The sequence below is a fragment of the Anguilla anguilla genome, chromosome 1 (assembly GCF_013347855.1).
Source record: "Anguilla anguilla isolate fAngAng1 chromosome 1, fAngAng1.pri, whole genome shotgun sequence".
Classification (NCBI taxonomy): Eukaryota; Metazoa; Chordata; class Actinopteri; order Anguilliformes; family Anguillidae; genus Anguilla; species Anguilla anguilla.
Window position 1 is genome coordinate 66,140,758 of NC_049201.1, and position 20,503 is coordinate 66,161,260.

The 20,503-nt window shown below is 37.4% G+C and overlaps 1 protein-coding gene and 1 long non-coding RNA gene across 2 annotated transcripts in view; one reads left to right on the plus strand and one right to left on the minus strand.

The window, feature by feature from the left end:
- On the minus strand, nucleotides 1–14,125 carry LOC118231311 (H-2 class II histocompatibility antigen, E-S beta chain-like). The gene is made up of 6 exons (XM_035425009.1): nucleotides 13,971–14,125; nucleotides 6,404–6,673; nucleotides 5,178–5,459; nucleotides 4,933–5,046; nucleotides 3,229–3,255; nucleotides 1–621 (listed from the first exon to the last, which is right to left on the minus strand). Exons 1-5 carry the CDS (start codon nucleotides 14,032–14,034, stop codon nucleotides 3,230–3,232), a joined length of 756 nt encoding a protein of 251 aa, XP_035280900.1. The 5' UTR covers nucleotides 14,035–14,125; the 3' UTR covers nucleotides 1–621; nucleotide 3,229.
- The window catches only part of LOC118231342, a 17,716-nt gene continuing 4,251 nt past the window's right edge, over nucleotides 7,039–20,503 (plus strand). The window contains exons 1-2 of the long non-coding RNA XR_004766042.1: nucleotides 7,039–7,053; nucleotides 7,954–7,958. This is a non-coding gene — a long non-coding RNA (uncharacterized LOC118231342). The remainder of the gene's footprint in view (nucleotides 7,054–7,953; nucleotides 7,959–20,503) is intronic.

Sequence of the window (20,503 nt, forward strand, 5' to 3'; positions counted from 1 at the left end):
ATTTTTATATTTATTTTATTTAATTTTATTATTTATTACAGCATTGCCATTATGAACTGTAATGGATTTCTTAAGCATACATAACTCATACAACTGATTATAGGACTTCAAATATCAAATCAGAAAGTTCTATGAGGAATTTTACATTTGTCATTTAAAATTTATAGGTAAACAACAGTCGTTTCTTTGAAAATGTGAAAAAATTTGCTACATGAACAGAGTAGTCAATACCATTGAAGACACTACTAAAAGAAAAAAACAATTAAGCTTACAGCAAACAGTTGATATATGAAAATAGACCAGTAAAATACAACATAAAGGATTCAACAACTTATTAAACATTAGTACAGTATTAATTAACACAGAATGGCATGCAATATTATGTTATATTGTGTAATGCAGATGACAAGAATTTGTGAAGCAATGCCCTGCTACCCTTTAAATGATTTGATATATTAAAATAGGGAAGAAAAGTTGTTCCCACACTCCAAAAAACATCTTAATCTATGTCCAATCAAAGCAACGCAACATTGAATGTATCAACATATTATTGAGATCTCAAATGTAGCCTATGGTTTTAAGTCCATCCTCATGATCCACTTCCTTATGATTATTAAGCATCTAGAAATTTCAAAGAAATCATATAGCTAGTTAGTTCTACATATTTAAGTTACCAATAAAAAATCAATTGCAAACCGAAATGTAAATTGAAAGTGCATCATATCATTGTACAATATGCATGACAACATTAAAGTGACTGTAAAGGTAAATCCGTGAATGGCTTCAGACTACATTGTATGGGGTTATTGTGGTATGTATCAGACCTGGGTCAAATACATATTTGTTTTGGATTCAAATACTTTTCTGTGTTCTGTTGATCTTGCCTGGTATAATTGAGCCTGCCAATACGACCAGAAGGTGGGGTTTGCACTTGTTGAGGGTATTTCATTGGTTCCAATACACCAGACAAGATCAGTAAAACATAGAAAAGTATTTGAATCCAAAACAAATACATATTTGACCCAGGTCTGGTATGTATTACATATTAGCAACAGTAGGAGAAATCAATTGCATTGCAATATTGACTTATATCAGTCTAATCATTTTCATCAGTTTCTATGTGGGGACTGAATTGGTGGAGTTCAATTTATTACTGCGTTCTTACTTTATTATTACTATTGGGTCCAGGTGCTTCATGATGTCATGAAGGACCTGCCGTAACAGCCAATAAATGTTCTCTGTCCTTATTAGCTTTGCTTTAAGCTGCATATGGAAATTGGATTACATTCAATCTTGACACTGAAAAGATCATTACACAACGGCAGCTTGATGGCCAATCTTGATGGCCAGAGTGGAGCTCCCCTGGGCCTCTCCTCCTTCACTGCCTGTTAACCAGCTGGTGGCCCCAGTCTACAGGTGGGACACAAATTATGGTGTACAACCAACTCCTATGTGCCTGTCTGTGCAGCACTACGTCCAGCTTTCCTGGGACAGGCTTCCAGCTAAGGCACCAGCGATTTCTTACGCGCCTTTCACTGTAGTGGAAGTTTCAGGCTAAAGGGGTTCTGCAGCTCGAGGACATGTTCACTACTCATCTTCTCACTCACACAGCTCTGCAGGCCCTATCTTTTCTTTGCTGAAAATCTGTCTTGAAAAAAGTCTGCAGGCTGGGATGTCGCTTAAGTAGCTGCTGTATGCAAATTCGAGTGAAAATGCACATCTTTGCCCTGACTGGCCACCAAGATGCCATTGTGTAGATATTTTGAGTCTCAGGACGGGATGAAATCCAATTCCCATATGCAGCTTAAAGCTTGCAAATAACTCATAGGACAATGGGTGCGTGTACCCAGGAGTTTTAATCTTATTGAATATTTCCTCCCACAGTTTCCCAAACAGTCTCTTTGGGTCTGAGCGAAACACTCCTTTGCCATAGAGAATCGTTGTCCCCCCGTATTCCATCAAAATAGATGGAATATTATGCTCCCTTCAGAGGTTCATTTGTATGAGTTAGCAGAGAGCGAACAGCTCCAATAAAGTTTCAGACTTGTAAAATGAAGTTCAGGTACTTTACTGGCACATTTCTTGTAAAATTGCAAATAAATAACAGAAATAAAGCTTTTGTTTGTTTCTTTTTTTTCATATATCTATGCTTACAATAAACTGTATAAGACTTACATTATTACTAGCATTCAGGTGAGATCTTCTAATCTTCTAATTTGTCAACATTACTACACATTAAACAATGGATAAATATTTTGGAAAATTTAACAATCAATTAATCATACTATTTACAGCTTATATATATATATATATATATATATATATATATATATATATATATATCTCAAAGCTAACAAAGAAAGAAAAGCTGAGACAACTTCAATTGTCTCATCTTAAAAATGAAACTATTTAACAGACTCATCACAAAGCATCTTTTAATACGTCTAACAATAAAAGTACAGAACATTCTTATCAAGTGTTTTTTGTAACCTTAGCCTATATACTAAAATAGGCTATATACTAATGTTAACCACAAGAACCAGCCGTCTATGAATAGTGCAGAACATTGAATGTTAAAGTTACTTCAGTGCAGAAATGTACATTCACATTTTATTTTTGGTACAAAGTTCATTTGTACCAAAGCATGCTCTGGAAAATATTTTTTAATATTGAGAAGTTCAGTAGAAATTATTGAATATTTCATATCTCCCATTTTGTGGAAATCACAGACAGAATCACAGAATCTAGGTTAAATGGCTGAATTCTTACATGGACTGGAATGGCACAGAATTTTTGGGAAATTTTACAAATTGCATTTGGTGCTGTTGAGCATTGGAGATACCATTTGCATATGTCTGATGAATGTTTGTTTACTTGTGGGTGGGACCTTTGGGAGGAGCACAGTGGGGTGGCCGGGTGCTCCTGACAATGCCCATACATTCCTGAGTTTTTTTTCAATACAGATTTTATGCCTGATTTGAAACATGCGTTGTTATAATAATTGACAATAATTGATAATTGACTTTGAATAGATATTTGGTGGATGTGTAGTGGATATATTCCTCTGTGACAATTAATGGCTATTTCAACTATTTTCAGCCACTTTACAATCACTTTAAATGCTACTAGTAGTCCGTAAGATGATTACAAATAAATACTTTCATCATAACTACCAGTGGAATAATCATCCTCGTCAAAATCACAGTCACAAGAACAACAGAATCTTACCTTAATTTGATGGGACCAGAATTCTCCCTGTTCATCAAAAACATATACAACACAATTAATAACTGATTAACGGTTTCTTTTTCTACCCAGTTATTTTATTAAATTACTAAATTACTAAAAATCTTATTCAATTAATAATATTTTCTACAATCTGGGCCTACACCTAACTTCAAATGACTCATTGATAAAATGCATAGGGAGGCATAAAAATCAGTACAAAGAATAACTGGGCACAATGCATTTAGATGAGAGATGCTGAATGCCACAATGCACCACAGACGTAGTGTAGCTGTAGCAAAGAGTATATCTTGTTCTATGTCTTTGGCTGTGTCTCAAGTGAGCTACTACTTCATTACACAGTGGACTAACGAGTGTGTCAGCCATTTTTCAGAAATGGTTAGTCCACTTAGTCCATAGGGAACTAAGTGGACTACTTGAGACACAGCCTTTAACTGTCATCTTTAGTTCTGCGGCTGCCATTTTTCCTGATCTTCAAACATAACATGCACAGTGTGGTCAAAGGGAAAATACAAAGGGAATACAGAGCAATTTCGTTAAAGCCAGTGCATTGTGGGGTGTGTATCTTGAATTGTAAGCCAGAGCTGCTAGAGACAATAAATTATCAGCTCAGTAAACCTATTCAATAAAATGTTATATATACCAGGAAAATAAACTAATAAAATAATTACTATGCGATTGTCTAAATTCTTGTCGTCTGTGATGGAATAATGCCCAGTCTCATCACACAGGCTAATTTAAGTGCTTATAGCAAGTAGGTTATATCAAACTATACTAAAAATGCATAGTAACGCACCACAATTTCAGATTGAATCTGTTGATAAATCTTTTTAATGTCGGCTTTTACCATCACTAAATTTGTCATAAATAAACTAATAAAATTCTCGTCTTCATAGTCAACATCACTAGCTTCGTCACCTTAAAATGAAATTAAGAGTAAAATAAAGAGATTAAGGGGATTATCTCATTAATAAAATCATTATTAATTTATTTCGTATCATCATCCTTATCATCATCCAAAAGCAGACACACTACTGGTCTACTGCTGCAACATTAATAGTAATAACAATAACAGCATTAATACTAAGAACAATAATGGTAATATAAAAATAGTTCAGTCAAAATAATTCACATTAGAAGAGGAATCATGCAAACGTCTTGCTCCAAGGCAAAGGCAAAGCTCAGTGCATGACACAGCCATATGCTTATTCCTAATGGGTACACACCATGTATATGTGCACCAATGCATAAGCTTGTGTATTGCTTTGTGAACTCTGGGGAAAAATTGTTCAGAGCCTAAATATCTTGTCTAAAATAGTATTACCATGCCAATTGTACTTTATAATGAGCTTCACTAGGGAATCATAATCACTAGGCCCAGTAAGTATAGCAGTATAATATAATAATATAAGCAATATAAGGAGTATAGGTGGCCATTTGCATGCCACAGTAAAACCTTTTTCAGTCAGGGAAGGTATTTTTTATTTGAATCAAGAGCCCAGAAATTGGCAGAAAACTTTACACTCACTGGCCCTAGTGATTATAATTCCCCAGTGAAACCCATTATAAAGTGTATTCAGTGAAACTGTTTATATTTCAACATATACTTAAAATAATCCTCATCAGATATAACAGATTAGCATGGTATGCTCAATGGTAATAGGTGATTGACAGCTTGCTTCTTACCAGTGGATTTCTTCTTGTAATAGACCACTCCAGCAATAGTGATTATCAGCCCCAACACCAGGCCAGAGGCCCCAATGATCACCTTGTTTCTCTTTACTTCAGACATGGTGGGGTCTGAAAAAACAATATTTTCCTTCAGCCAAGAGTTCTTATTCCTGATTTGAATCGTGTTGGTTACATAATACACAGTGTGTTAAAAAGCTATGAAAAACACCTGTACATTGCCTTACAAATAATTGTCTTACCCCACTTGACCTCTTTGCCTTTCGGGAGACTTGCATGCTCCACCTTGCAGGAGATTTGCTCTCCTGATTTGGGTGTGTACTCCAGATGAGAGTGGATCTGATAGTACCAGTTTCCATTAGCCAGCTCCTCTGTGGTGGTCACATCAGATGTTACTTCCACTCCATCTCTCAGCCAGGTCATTTTGATTCCTCTGGGGTAGAAGTCATAGGCACTGCACACGAGCATGGAGGTGTGTTTATGACTACCATGTATGGCAGATTTGACTTTGATGGTGGGTTCAACTGAAAACAAACATACACATACACGTTTTATTTCCCTTTCCTCATACCCTATTATGCAATTTCCCATTTCAATCACGCTCATAATTTTATAAAATGTTTTTTTCATAAAATGTATTATTTGACGTACAGTACAAATAATACATTTTATATACAGTACAGTATGTCCATGACTGAGAGTCCATCATAAAATACAGAATCAGGTCTCCTATTGAAGAAATGTTTTCAGTTTAAATAACCTATTTGAAACATTAACAAGGATGATGGGCTTCCTTTTTGAGTAGAACATGGCGTGTATTGTTAGGCTGAGCTGAATGTCTTCTTGCAATTGTATTTCTAAAAAGTGAAATTTCTCTCATGCATATCTGCAAATATGGTTGTAATACCTATATCTATAGAGACCTTGGAGTGAAAAAAGTTTTGAGAAAGTTGCACAGAAAAATTAAGCATGAAGATCAATCTTCAACAGGTGAAGGAATATTTGTTGTTCATAGGGATGGGGAATATTGAAATGTTGTACATGTATTTACATGCATATTTACATGTACGTATTTACTGCACACCTGCAATGCAACTAATATGCCCAACATTCTGATTGTAGTTTATTCTTGGAGGCATTTTTTAAATTGTAACAAAATTCATTGTTGTGTATTTTTATGCATTCCCTCAAGTGGTTCACAAACACTCAATATGGTACATCATGTCCATATGCTTAATCATAGTCTGCTTCAAAGGCATTATTTCATGCCTTTAACACTCATCAACATTTGCCTTTACATAAGGATACACAATACATACATGGTTTCATTTAACGTATTTACATTTTGTCAACCAAAAACAGAAATTATTTTTACCAATCATTTTTTATCAATAGTCTCCCTGTTAGTAACTTCCAAGTTTAAGCTTCTGAACATATTTGTATTTTTATCACTTTTATAACTACTCACCTGACTTATCCAGTATGGTGTTAAAGGACAATTCAGCACTACGCCTGCAATAACTATCCAAATAAGGATGTGTTTGTTCTGCAAATCCGTCTTGATTCCATCTCTCTGCATTTTTCACTCCATGTTCAGTGTAGCCAATAAATTTATTCAGAGTGCTGTTGTATCTGATATACTCTAATTTATTGAAGCTGTATCTGATAATGAGCTCGACGTCTTGCAGGTCTCTGGAGCTGAAACGACACTCGTTCTGCCTATGGTGGAAATAGCCATCTGATAAATAAACAAGAATAAAAACAAACAAGCAAGCAAATCAGAACAAATGTGTCATTAAAATAGTCTTAATGTAAAGGTAATGTAAATGAATTATAATGAGGGTTGAGAGATTGCTGCGGGGTCAGGGGTTGGGTGGGGGTGGGAGAGGGGGAGATGTGGAGGGCTGGGGGAGGTGAAGATTTGGGAGATGCTGTGGGGGTGGGGGAGTGGGGGAGTGGGTGCATTGCTGTTACATAATGATCAACAGGCAAATTGAGAAAAAAAACTCAGCGAGGCATTCTTCTTTGATGAAGCAGGTCCATTTAAACATTCCTGAAAGGGGTGCTATTACCAAGTGAATAGTTCAATTAAAATATTCTAGATATTTAGAGAGGTTTGTGATGTCCTGTCAGCTTTACAGTGGCTGTTATAGGGGCATTCAAGGGTGTGAAAATATACTTTTTCTGTTAGGAATGTATTTTTGCTATTTTAGCTTGCTTTTGCTCACTAGAGCTCATGGATCAATCCAAGCATTGTGCATCTAAAAATCTGATGTGTTAAAATTATAGGGTTTGTGAAATAAATGTGACAACATGTGATGTGATGAACATGCATGTTAAATATTATAACATGAAACATTAAATATGTGGAAATGTGTGGTATATAGGTGAGGTGTTACCATGTATGACACATATTACAACATGTGATCATGTGAAACATTTATGTGACACTGTATTTGTGATTTTGTTTGCAGAGTACAACAGATACAGAGACTTAGTCACTTTTGTTTTTAATGTTTAAAAAGATTTCAACATTGATTTTTGATTTTACATGTAATGTTATTGTGTCACAGTAAATCAGCATTAGTATCACAATAATAATGTTATGATATAACCATGTGGCACTTTGCCCAGGGAAAGTTGCATTATATGGTTCCACACACTTAAAAATAATTATTTGACAGTGTCACGGATATATTTTTAATATTTGTATTCCATATATCATATAAACAAAATACTCTCCACTTACATGTAACACTGCTACCACGATACAGCGAGACAAAGCACTAGAAAAAAGGAAACTATGTAATTTAGTTTAGCTACAATGGATTTATTTGTGGCGTACGACCACACATGGCGATTAACTCACTTCACAAACTTGCAAAGTGCTCAGTTCCTCTCACAGACTATGGAGTAAAACTGTAGCGTTTTCCTTAAAGCCAAAAGTTGAGTCTTGCACACTTGCCTTTTTGCACGAAAGTAACCCATCTTTCCATTTTCTGAACCATATATTCCTAGTCAGGGTTGTGGACAATGACAACACAATATTAAACTCCAGACAACATTTAATGAACACAGTGTGTCAAAAATAGAAGACACACCCACAAGTGATGCCATGCGATCATGTCAGAGGCTAGCTCAAGTGTCCTTCTTCCTTCTGTTAAACATGACATTATAACTAGTTTGTTACTTGCACCTCTGCAACAAACAGTACAGCTGCACAAACATATAAATTATGAATATACACTCACAGAGCATTTTATTAAGTAGACCTATCTAGTACCAAGTAGCAACCCCTTTTACCTAAAAAACAACTTGAATTCTTGGTGGCATGGATTCAACAAGGCGCTGAAAATATTCCTTAGGGATTTTGGTCCATGCTGACTCGATAGGTTCCCAAAAGTGCTCGATTGGACGGATACCTGGGGACAGTGCAGGTCACTGGAGTGAACAGGTCACTGTCATGTTCGTAGAACCAGCTTGAGATGATGTGTGCTTCATGACAAGGCACGTTTATCCTGCTAGAAATATCCATTTAAAAAATGGTAGACTGAGGCTATTAAGAAACGCATATGGTCAGAAACAATGCTTATGTATGCTGTGGCATTCAAAAGATGCTTGTTTGGTATTAAGGGGCCAAATGTGTGCCGAGATAACTTTCCCCATGCCATTACACTACCACCACCAGCCTGCACCATTGACATAAGGCAGGATGCATCCATGGATTCATGCTGTTTACCTCTAATTTTAACCCAACCATCTGCATGTTGCAGCAGAAATCAAAATTCTTCAAACCAGGCAATATTTTACCAGTCTTCAGATGCTCTTCTGCACACCAGTTGTAAAAAAAAACAAACATTTCTGATTGAGAGCAACTAAATAAATATTGCAAAGAAAAACATTGATTTTTAGAGTAAAACCTAAGACATTTGAGTTTGGAACAAAAAGGAAAAACATTACAAGTAATTTTTTTATATGCCTGTGCAAAATATCTGTTGTCTTTGATGCTCGATACAATGCTTTGTTAGTTACTTTTGCTTTTCTGTAGCAGAGTTGCTTCTTTTCAAGCAACGTAGCTGTGACAAATTCCCAAAGGGCAAACTACCTCCACGACACGACTACCAACCACAGACGGAAAGCAGAGCGTCTGCATCGGCCCTATGTCACTCTTCTGAGTGTGCTGTCTGGGTGGCCGGTGAGTGAGCTGCTGACACTATTGTCACCGTGTTATAAGTGTGTTCTCCATGACAGTTCTCAATGACTTGGTCAATAAAAAATTGTCAGCTTTTTGCTTAGCTTTGCATGCCATGTTGATATTGTGCTACACTGCAAACAATTACATAAAAAGACGTAACTTTTTTGATCAAATGAAAAACAAAGGTAAGTCAATAGGCTCCTAATTAGGTTGTTGAACATGTGTTTAATTTCATGCATAATTCTTCTCTTAAACTTAAGACAATGCCGATTTGACTCATCATTTTCTTTGTCTTTGAATTCATTATCTTCCCAATGGTTGGTTTCCATGGCCAGCTGTCCATACTTTCACCAGTTAAGAGCCTATTGATTCACCTCAGTTTTTAATTATAAGTTTTACCTCTTTTTATGCAATTGTTTGCAATATAACACAATAAGCACAATATGAACAAGAAAATTTTAATCTTTATAGGGTAAATAAACCCTCTAAACAGAAAGCACCTAAAATAACAGCTTGTTAAACTATTGGATTTGCAACTGGTTGGAACAAAAACCAGCCTACACCAAGATAGGAAATAAGCACTTTTCCCTATTAGTTTTTCTGTCAGTCCACATAGTGAGGGAGGGGAGCTGGCATGTGCAGTATGGCAGGCATGTTTTCAGTGTTTCTTTTTTAGAGGCAGGGCAACGGAAAATGGAGAATGGATAACGTTAGTGGCAAGACAAGTAGATTGTCTTGGCTACAAAGCTGGCTTTCTTCTATCCCAATATACGCTTGGGCCCTCAGGTCAAGCCTGGTCCACGTACAGCCTAACTTTCATATAAAAGATACATGGGCATGATCTGGTCTGATCAGTTTTTCAGCAAAAAGTGAACAGTTGTGGCCCAATTCTGGTGCACATACTGTAATTTTTTGAAATACCACATACACAAAATTGGGTATTTCGAAAGGTCTGGCCTGGCCCAGCCCATACGCTGTACACTGAATGCAAAAAACAAATGTACAGCTGGCCCAGGCCTGGCCCACATACTGCATAAAGGCATAAAGGGTGGCCAAGTTGCCATTTATCAGTCCTGGTACATATTATGTTTATGTATGAAACTAGACCAAAATGTTTATAATTAAATGCAATTATATATAGCAAATACCAGATAACATGTGTATATATCCAACAGCATTTTGTCAACACTATTTCTTGCTGACAGTTGCTGTTTTCCTGAAAAAGCTACATTGTAGATAAGAGCAGTTTTGTCTGCTATGTCTATGTCTACTAGATAATGAAAGCTAATCATACTAGATAATGAAAGTAATGAAAGTAATGTTAAGATTCTAGGACTAATGTTAGGCACTGTTAGCTAAACAACATTCAACCCTTGCATTGTTCACTGCAACATAAGAGCATCACCACAATTAAACAAAACCATAGCTAACGTTAGTAATAATTCACAATTTTATAAACTAAAATGTTAGCTGAACAAATCCACTCACCAACTCTGACCGATATTATAACCTTCCCACTCAAAGCCGGTGATTGGGTGACATGATTCAAGTGTGCTTGCACTTCAATTCTGTCCCGAATCAGGCCCAGCTACATTACACTGCAGGTGTATGGACGCACCATTTCCATGCATACAGCCATGTGGGCTACACTCGGCTGTTACGGGCCGCATTAAGATGGCAGGTATGCCATCTGCCATGTTACACCTTGGCAAGGCATGCCCCATACCTACAGAGCACAGAGCAGGGGCGACATAGCTCAGGAGGTAAGACCGATTGTCTGGCAGTTGGAGGGTTGCCGGTTCAAACCCCGCCCTGGGCATGTCGAAGTGTCCTTGAGCAAGACACCTAACCCCTAACCCCTAACTGCTCTGGCGAATGAGAGGCATCAATTGTAAAGCGCTTTGGATAAAAGCGCTATATAAATGCAGTCCATTTACCATTTACCAGCACCACGTTTGGCACTTTTTTGGGTTCCCTACAGAAATAACCAAAATGACCACTGACTTTTAGAACATTAACTTCTGTACCTTCTGACCTCATGTTAACAGACTTCAAACATCCACACAACAAAGCCCTAAACTTGGGTGATTTCATGTTTCTCCTTTTTCCTGCAGGTATTTACATCATCACAAATGCTCCAGTACCACAATCAATAATTCTCCCCATTGGACATTTAGCTATAGCAGCCTATGACAACATCGGATCTTGAAAGCACCCAACCGCTTTCAGGATACTTGGATGCACACACAAAATGGACATATAAGGATAAGGAAGTGCACAATTTTTTAAAAAAGCTTTTCAGTCGCCATCTTTGGTTCATCATGTGGAAGCTTGCTTACTAACTAATAAGTGCCAAAACAATGAAAACTATTGCTTTTACAGTTGTATAATATTTGTGGGAAACTCATTTATATTTCTGAAATATATATTTCTCTGTCATTTCACATGAAAACCCCACATGATATTATTACATGACTAGGGATGAATTAATTCATTTTAAATGAATTATACCCCTGCTATAAAACAATACTTTTTAAACCTGAACCAGTAGTCTACCTAAAACAATGAGCAAATGACGACATCTGTTTTATTGCAAAGGCATGTACCATTGTTTGAATCCTTCTGGGCAAAATACAGCCACACTTTAGACAGATTCGCTTTCAGCATTTTGACCGAGTTTAACATTAGCTAGGTTGCTAATGAGCCAACAGAGTGAGTGTAACAGGCAGAACCAAAATTGAAGACCTTAATCTGTGTTGCGATTCGGTCTGGTAGGTAATGTTACTGGTTGTATAGTAACTGGTGCCTGCTACCTTTTGGTACCAAACTCTATTCATGACTCAGACAGCTACAACATGACTACAAGGTAGGCCCTAAGGTAGGCCTTCAGACTACTATTGCAGGCTTCGCCCAACCAAAGGCTTGTTCTGTGGGGCTACTGCAACAACATTATACACACAGCAATCTAAAAGATCAAAAGCATACAGGCAACATAAATGACAGTCAGTTTGATCAGTCATGGCCATTCCAGGAAGTAAGCATTTACAACTTTATTTCCTTATGCAATATTGTTATTTAAATTATATTAGAATGTCCAATTTGGACAGTATTTTTAGCAAAAGTCACAAAGAGGGAGCCATAGGCGATAGATTTCATGACAGCAGGTTATCGATTTTCTTAAAGTCTCAAAGGTCAAATTGATGGATGTGGTGTTTCTACTGTTAACTACTTTTTAACCAGGCTACAGTTGCTACCTTGCAAACAGCACGTTTCTAAATTTATGTTAGCTAGGTCCATAGATCCTTCACCGACATCATGTATACAATACCCCATTAAAAACACCTCCATGCAAAAATATGACAAACACTTACATTTAGGCAATTTGTCATTTGTGGTAAAGGAAAAATGACTGAATCCATGTGTTTGTGTTTCTTTGAGCTAGAATGCATGGACACTATATGACCAAAAGTATCTGGGCAACCCTTGGTCTGAATGTGCTTTTCATACACCCGAAGCACTGGATGCAGACAACTGTTAAAACATATAGTGTTGTCATTAAAAAATTTTTTAGGTGTAACACAGCTGAATTGCACATTGTTTCCACTATAAATTATCTGCATTTGACACTTTCATGTGACATAAACATTCACATTAAGATGAAAAACACGAGGCCAAGTCACCTTAAATTATTTTGGAAACAAAGCATTGCTTTGTAATAAAACTTGTTTAATTTAATTTGTGTGAGCTAAGATAGGCAGGATTGTTTGTTTTAATTTGGCCTCAATTTGATATTAATTTACCAAGATTTCACAAATTGGAATTAATGGCTTATAGACAGTGCTTCGTATCAGTGAGTAACTTTTTTTGACACATTGAAAACGTTTTTTGAGTTTAATTATACATAAAACAGTTTATTCAGCCTGTTTATTTTCTTTGAATTGTCAAAATCATTACATTACAGGCATTTAGCAGAAGCTCTTATCCATAGCGACTTACACAACTTTCATCGTAGTATTTTACATTGTATCCATTTATGCAGCTGGATATTTAAGCAATGCAGGTTAAGTACCTTGCACAACTGTGCTACACTGCCGCACACGGATTCATAACGGGTTGCAAGCAATGGTACTGAATCTTGACAACCTAGGCAATTATTATCTAATACAATGGGAGACATTTAATTTCATCTGTCTGGAAATTACCCGTTCACTGAACTGTTTTGTAAAAACTACATTGATCTCCAGTCACTGTTGTCTGTCTAATAAGTTCCACAGCTGACGTTCCAGCGCCTAAGTTCCACACCAGTGTCGCTGCCGCTTTGTGTGTATGGCGATACAGTGGTTTTGAGAATCGATATAATATTGTGTTTGTCACCGCCAACTTAATAATACGCGCAACCCCTGTCCAATGATTTATTTATTTAGTGTCGATATGCTACATCATAGTGAAAAGCTACGCTCAGTTTGCTATTTATCTATTTTATAGTTTGGTTAGTTGGCGATGGGCTTTGTACGGTTCGAGTAATTAATTAATTAACTGAGAAATTTACCGGGGAGTTTGGAATCAATTCCACTTTGTGCTGGCCATTGGAAAAGTATACCGCAAGCCAAAAAAGTGTGGGTAACCTTAGCCTACATAGCCTACACGCACACCCACACACAATGCGCATATTTCTTAACATATGTAATACGACCATAATACGAATTTAACATATGCTCGCGTAGCAATATGATTTCTGTATAACATTCTGAATAGACAACAACAACAACAACAACAACAACAACAACAACAACAACAACAACAATAATAATAATAATAATATGCCGTTTAATGTACGTACCAGTTCCAAGCAGTAAAGTAAATAAAAGCAGATCAAGAATACACAAGGAATTTAACGTGGCCATATCTAGTCTTCAAGGCAGAAGTGTACAGTTCGCTGACTGAAATACAGTGATGATTAAAAAATTGACTTGCCAGTATAGAGCAAAGGAAATTACGCAGTGCACCAATCCAAACTGGCGACAAAGAAATGTAATGTGTTGCTAGGTAACGTAATTTTCCCTTGAAAGTGATTTACTGTAATGTTTGTATATCCATTTCATTTTTAAAGAGCATCGTGATATTTTAGTATCACTTCTCACTCACTTAATAAATGCAGCTATTGTAAGACAGAATTTCCCCGAAGGATGGAAATGAGCAAGAGTGACATATCTGTTTTTAAGTCTGGAGCAGCTGATCAAGCAACTATATTACAGACCAATCACTATTCTCCCTGATTTATCCGAAGTACTGGAGATGGTTGTCGACATGCAATGTATGGGTTATTTAGAAACAAACCAAATTTTACACCTTCTGCCATTTGGATTTCGCCCGAATTATACTAGGCTAATGTCAGTGCAACTTGTGTCCTTTTGGAAAAACTAAAATATTCAATAGATAAAGGTGGGGGCAGGTTTTCTGGACCTTAAAAACCATTCGATACCATAAATCACAGCATTCTTATAACAAAAGTATCCTCAATTTATCCTTTACATTTTTCTGAGATATTTCGGAGTTTAGGATTTTTTTTTCATTTAGTTACTAGCAAGCTACATCATCCGCATTCACTGACTTTTCCTAACGGTGTGTATTCATCCCGGAGACTGAAATAAGAAAAAGAAAAAAAGAAACTGAATAATGAGAAACATTCACTGTTCCATTTGAAACACTGGAGCAGTCTTTGTGCCATCCATGCCCCAATGAACCCTCTTTCAAAGTCACTTGGATCTTTCCCTCTTGCCATCTTGATCCAAAATCGAGGTCATCTGGGCCTGCTCAGCATTTTTATACATACCACAGAGCATGATAGGATGTTAATTGCTTAATTGTATTATGCATACAGCCCAGGCCAAAAGTATTAGGCCACCTGTGGTTTAAAAAAATACTTGGTAGTGAAAAATTCAGTTAATATTAACACATTTATTGAATGACAAACCGAAGTACAAAGTCAATTTCTACCTACAATAACACAAAAATATGACTTTTATGTAACAATAATAACAACAATAATAATCTTAGACACAACTTTCCTGAAAAATAGCCTCCTTTGGCTTTAATTACAATTAAATTAATATTGGAAGTCTATCCAATCATTTTACAATGTGGGAGGTGGAGAACTGGGAGGGAAGTGGAGGGATATTTAAATTGAGTGAAATCTACCTCATCCCAGGTAGCCTAATGCCTGTAGCCTCTAGTGCAAGTAAAATATGGACTACAGTTGCAAGGAATATGGGAAAGAAAAAGGAGTTAGGCTTAGATGTGTGGGGCCAAGTAAACATTGTGGCAAGAAGGTTATTTCGAGAAATTGAGAAATTTGCAAAGAAATTGCAAAGAAGCTGAAGATTTCGAGGTGCATTGTTCAGTACACACTCAGAAGGTTCATGCTGATGGGTAGTAATGTTTACAAGAGAAGGCCTGGAAGATCAAGAGGCAGAAGACAAACATCTTGTGTTGTCTAGCAAGAGAAACTGTTGTAAAACTGCCCCACAACTACAGGAAGGACCCCATGCAAATCAAGAGAAACCAGTTCCCCTGACTTATTCTGCAGCATAATATACAATAAATAGCAATAATAACAACAAATAAATACCCACAACAACAGATAAATGTTAAAATGATTACTTATTACTATAACTTAGTAAGAAAGACAATGACAGACAGCATCCACATTGGCCTCAAAACTCCATTTGTTGTCAAGAAAAGTTCCAAGATATTTGGACTGATCAATGATTTCCACCAGCTCATTATCAATGAGTGCATTGATGGCAGTGAACTTCTCTGAATGTCAATAACCATGTCCTTAGTTTTCTTGACATTTAATTTTAAGTAGGAGTAGTCACACCAGAACACAAACTCTTTAACCACAGGATGATTCAGGCAATGATGTTCTTATAATTGGAATTCTTGATATCAGGAGTATCTAGTTAAAGTTAAACTCTGATTCTTGCCTTAACCCTTCTGGTTTGTTTGCCCCAAGATTTTGTGTTTCTGGCCATTTGCTGTCATATTCGATTCCGATTCTTGCCTAGCCCCTCTACTTTGTTTTATTATTGGATTTCATGTTTGACCGTACGCTTGTCCTTGACCTCGACTTACGTTTTGCCCTTTGCTTGCTGTAGGCCTATAGTGCTCCGGTTAGTTAGCGTGTTCCCGGTAGGACTAAAAGATCCTTCCATCGGGACACAAGTTTGTTATTTTGCTTTGTTATTTTTCCTTTATTATTTTTTAAGCTAATCTGGGTGGAGATTTAACACTCTGTAGGGGGTACGCTATTCACGCTTTTAGTTTTTAACTATCAGCTAACTGTCCAAAGTTCCGTGTTTAGAGCCGCCCCTTGCCCAGTACCCTTTGAAGAGTAGCCAACATTCAGTTAGGTTTGGATAGGCAGATAGGGACCGAAGTAACAGGTCGGTTTTTAAACCGGGTCGTAAGAACATGCAGACGTTAGTGATTCAATGTTATGCTGCTGCAGTATGCAGGGTTTGGTCGGCTGTTGAAGATTTATTTTCAGAATTCACTGAAGGGTTTATCAGAAATGACTCCATTGCTTCTGCATCTGTATGAGACCAGGTTGCAGAACATATTCAGTTTAGAATCTGAGCTTATTGAACTGGAACACATGAACCAGTTTTCTCCTTCTGCACTCCAGCATCTAGTCAAAATGGAGCTCAATCTGTTGCTTAGAAAAAGGGCAGAGTTGATCATCCACAGATCTAGACAGTACTACTATTTCAATGGAAGCAGACCAAGTCATTAATTAGCTCTACAGTTGTGTAAGGGTGATATATTTGCCAACCTTTCAGCCATTATGTCATCTCAAAGGGCTTTATTGACAGACCCAAAACATATTAATGATACATTTCATAATTTTTATTCTGATTTAGTCTGCTCAGAGTTTTCCCACAATTTCAACATATTCACATCCTTCTTTCAGCCACTTAATTTCCCTTGTTTATCTGATTCTGAAGCCCATGATTTAGGTAAACCTGTCACGTTGTACCAATTAAAGGAGGCTCTCAGACATGCAAAGCAGGGGAAGTCAGATGGCATACCAGCAGAATTTTATTTAACGTTTTGGCCTGAGTGGGGCCCTTACTTACTAGACATGATTAACCATGCTGTTTCCGCAGGTTATTCTGAGGCATTAACATTGCACTCATTTCTCTCCTATTGAAAAAGGGCAAGGACCCGACCTCTTGTAGCAGCTATTTACCATCATGAGATCAGATGTTTCGCTGTACACTAAGGTATTGTCACACTGTCTTGAACTACACATGGCAAAACTTGTAAATCAGGATCAAACTGGGTTTATTAAATCTCGCTCTGCTTCTGACAACATCCGTCGTCTTTAACATATTATATATTTTGCAGATCAGAAGAAATTACCATGTGGTGTCTTTTCACTTGATGTAATGAAAGCCTTCTTTCACCTCGATTGGCAATATCTGTGGGCAGTGCCAGAGCACATGGGTTTAGGCTTTTGGTTTATTGCAGATTTTGTATTACAACCCCACTGCAGTTGTACTTACTAGACCGAATAGCCCCATTCCATTTTCGCTAGCTAGAGGCACCCATCAGGGCTGCCCACTCTTTTTTTTCAAGTTACGCCTTGGCGGGGGCATGCCCCATATCTATACAGCACCGAGAGTTTGGCACTTTTCAGGGGTTCCCCACAGAAATAACCACAATAGCCACAGACACTCAGCCCTTAAAAACATTAAATACATTCTGACCCATTTCAACACAGATTTCATAAACAACTTCACATGTCCACACAATAAAGCCCCAAACTAAGGGGATTTTTCGTTTTCTCCTTCTTCTTCTTCTTCTTCTTCTTCTTCTCATTCTTATTTTTCCTGCCGCCTATCCCACTAACAACATGTCTCCCCATTGGACATTTTACCGACACCAGCCAAATCTTCACCTACACGACCCAATCAAAAACTTGCATACACACGCAAAATACCCATACCTTTTTACTCTGAAACATTTCCAGTTTAAACAGCTAGTCTGCCTGTGGCCTAGTGGGCAAGGTCCCAGTCTTGGGATCGGGGGGTTGTGGGTTCAAGCCCACCAAGGAACATGTTTCTTCAACCTGCTTTTACCCTCACTAATAATTGTCTGCTACTTCTCAATTATTGCTTTTGCACAATATCTTACCCGCCGTTCACCGAACGTATACACTATGCATTATGACGTACCGTCTGCACGTTCAGTTATTAACCGGCTACAATATTGCAGAGCCAGATGGATTCAACGGGAGGTCTTCTGTGCTTACTGGCCTGTGTTCTTTAAAAACACAGACAGGTTTGCTAATGATATTTCACGCATTGCACAGCTATGTCATGGTGCTGCACTAACAAAGTCACAGACTGGTAAACCTCCGGTTGAAGGATTGAATCCCGCCTCGCCTTCAGGCGGATAATTTCCTCTTTTACACTAACGTTTTCTTACGCTTATATTTGCTTTACCAAAACTCACTCACGGCCACCCACATGCATTTCATGACGGCAAATGTATTCCTTTTATTTAAAAAGTTACACCAGTTCACCACTGTGCCATTTCTACTAACTATATTTCTTCACTTGGCTACCCTACAAAACCTTCTTATCAGCAAACGCCACGTTTCTACATTCATGTTACCTCGCCCTGTACTCTATCTAGCCACATACAAACAATTACTACGTATGTACGTTCTGCAACTCCCCATCAAAACATTACATTTAAATTCATGACTCACTCATAATTATAACTACTAGTACTGAACATGACAAAAGCAGTGCAATAGATTTCACACGTTACTTAACCCTCCACTTTAACGATCAATGCTTTATACAGATTGTTATATATACCGTTCGATAAGGAAACTAAGCTCGCTCATGGTCACTTCATTTACTTCGCACTATAGTCTGTGATCATGTCAACCTTCACCTACATGCCCATTCTGCTAAAAACATATTGTTTCAACTACTCAATTTCATCATTTCTCCTAATTTATCTCACACTGTTGTTATTTTCTCATATGCAAAGCCTGCTGGGACATATGCGTCTGCTCCTATTCTCCACTATCAAGTTTTCCGGTTCTAGCTTAGCAAAACAGCGAAGAGGATTCCTACCTGCGGATAAGCCTATCAAAATGCCTTATAAACCTTACAAACACTAAAAGTGCATCTCCACGAAATAACACACAACGGAGCAGGACAGAAGGGTACACAAGTTGCGACCTAGGGAGCTCTAATTCTACGGGCTTGCTGATTCTTTTGTCAATCAAGGCTCATTGGATGGCCGTCAAATCCGTGAGTACATACACTAGCCATATTTCACCTGCGCTTCTGATGCGTTTACACTTACGCCACCGCACCCTTTGTCACAGCCACTGTTTTACATATAAAGCAAACTGAAACTGCTAAACGGTACACGCTCATCAGACTGTACAAATTCACACAAGGATAGCCATAATCCACAACCGTTTCTTACAGGGTCACTACGCATTTCTCACTCTCATAATAAAACGCTTCAGATGGCACTTCAGTCAGCAGAACAATGACCCCTAACATACTGCTAAAGCAACCAAGGAGTTTTTCAGGGCCGTCTTTGGGCCATCAGAGCCAAATGAAACATTAATTAATTTAAATGTCTTACATGAGGCAATTTTTGCTTTTTGACACTGTGAGGTGACACAAAGTTTAACTGAGCACATTGTCAGATAGTAAGAATAAAAAACACTGGGCCAAGTTACTTGAAACAATTTAGGAAACATTGGGTAGCATTGCTATGGAATACAGCTTGTTTAAAATTTGTCTGAGCTAAGATAGCCAATATTGTTTCATGTAACGTGGCGTACTTTTGATATCAATACTTTTAATGACAGGCTTAGATTTGAATTAATGACTTACAGACAGTTCTTTGTAGGCTATGTGTGAGTAACTTGGCATTTGTACATTGAAAATATATATAAAGATATTACTAGACAACCTCAGGTAATTACTGTAGCTACCACATGTGAATTGTGCCTTTGCTTTCATGATACAACACATCTGGATGCATTTTCATTTCAAAATTTGCTACATTCTGGCCTTTTGCGAAGACACAAGCATGTTTACAAGCATGAAACAACATCACATCTTAAATGTTTATATTTGTATGATATGTTATTATACTTGGCGATATCTCAAATTTGAATTATTACCAGTCAAATGTCTCTTTAAGATATCTACAAAGAAGTTATGGCTATCTTGAAAGGAGACTGATCTCCTAGATATTTTCAGTTATATTTCTGACTGAATTGAAAAGGCACTTGACTCTGGTTCAGGTTGGTGTAACATGGCGGTCACT

Bases quoted from the DNA above. Each gene is read 5' to 3' on its own strand.
- LOC118231311 (XM_035425009.1), bottom strand. From the start codon at position 14,034: ATGGCCACGTTAAATTCCTTGTGTATTCTTGATCTGCTTTTATTTACT. The intron at 6,674-13,970 runs GTACGTACATTA...TTTATTTATCAG, and splicing joins TACTTTACTGCTTGGAACTG to ATGGCTATTTCCACCATAGG. The intron at 5,460-6,403 runs GTGAGTAGTTAT...GTTTGTTTTCAG, and splicing joins CACCATACTGGATAAGTCAG to TTGAACCCACCATCAAAGTC.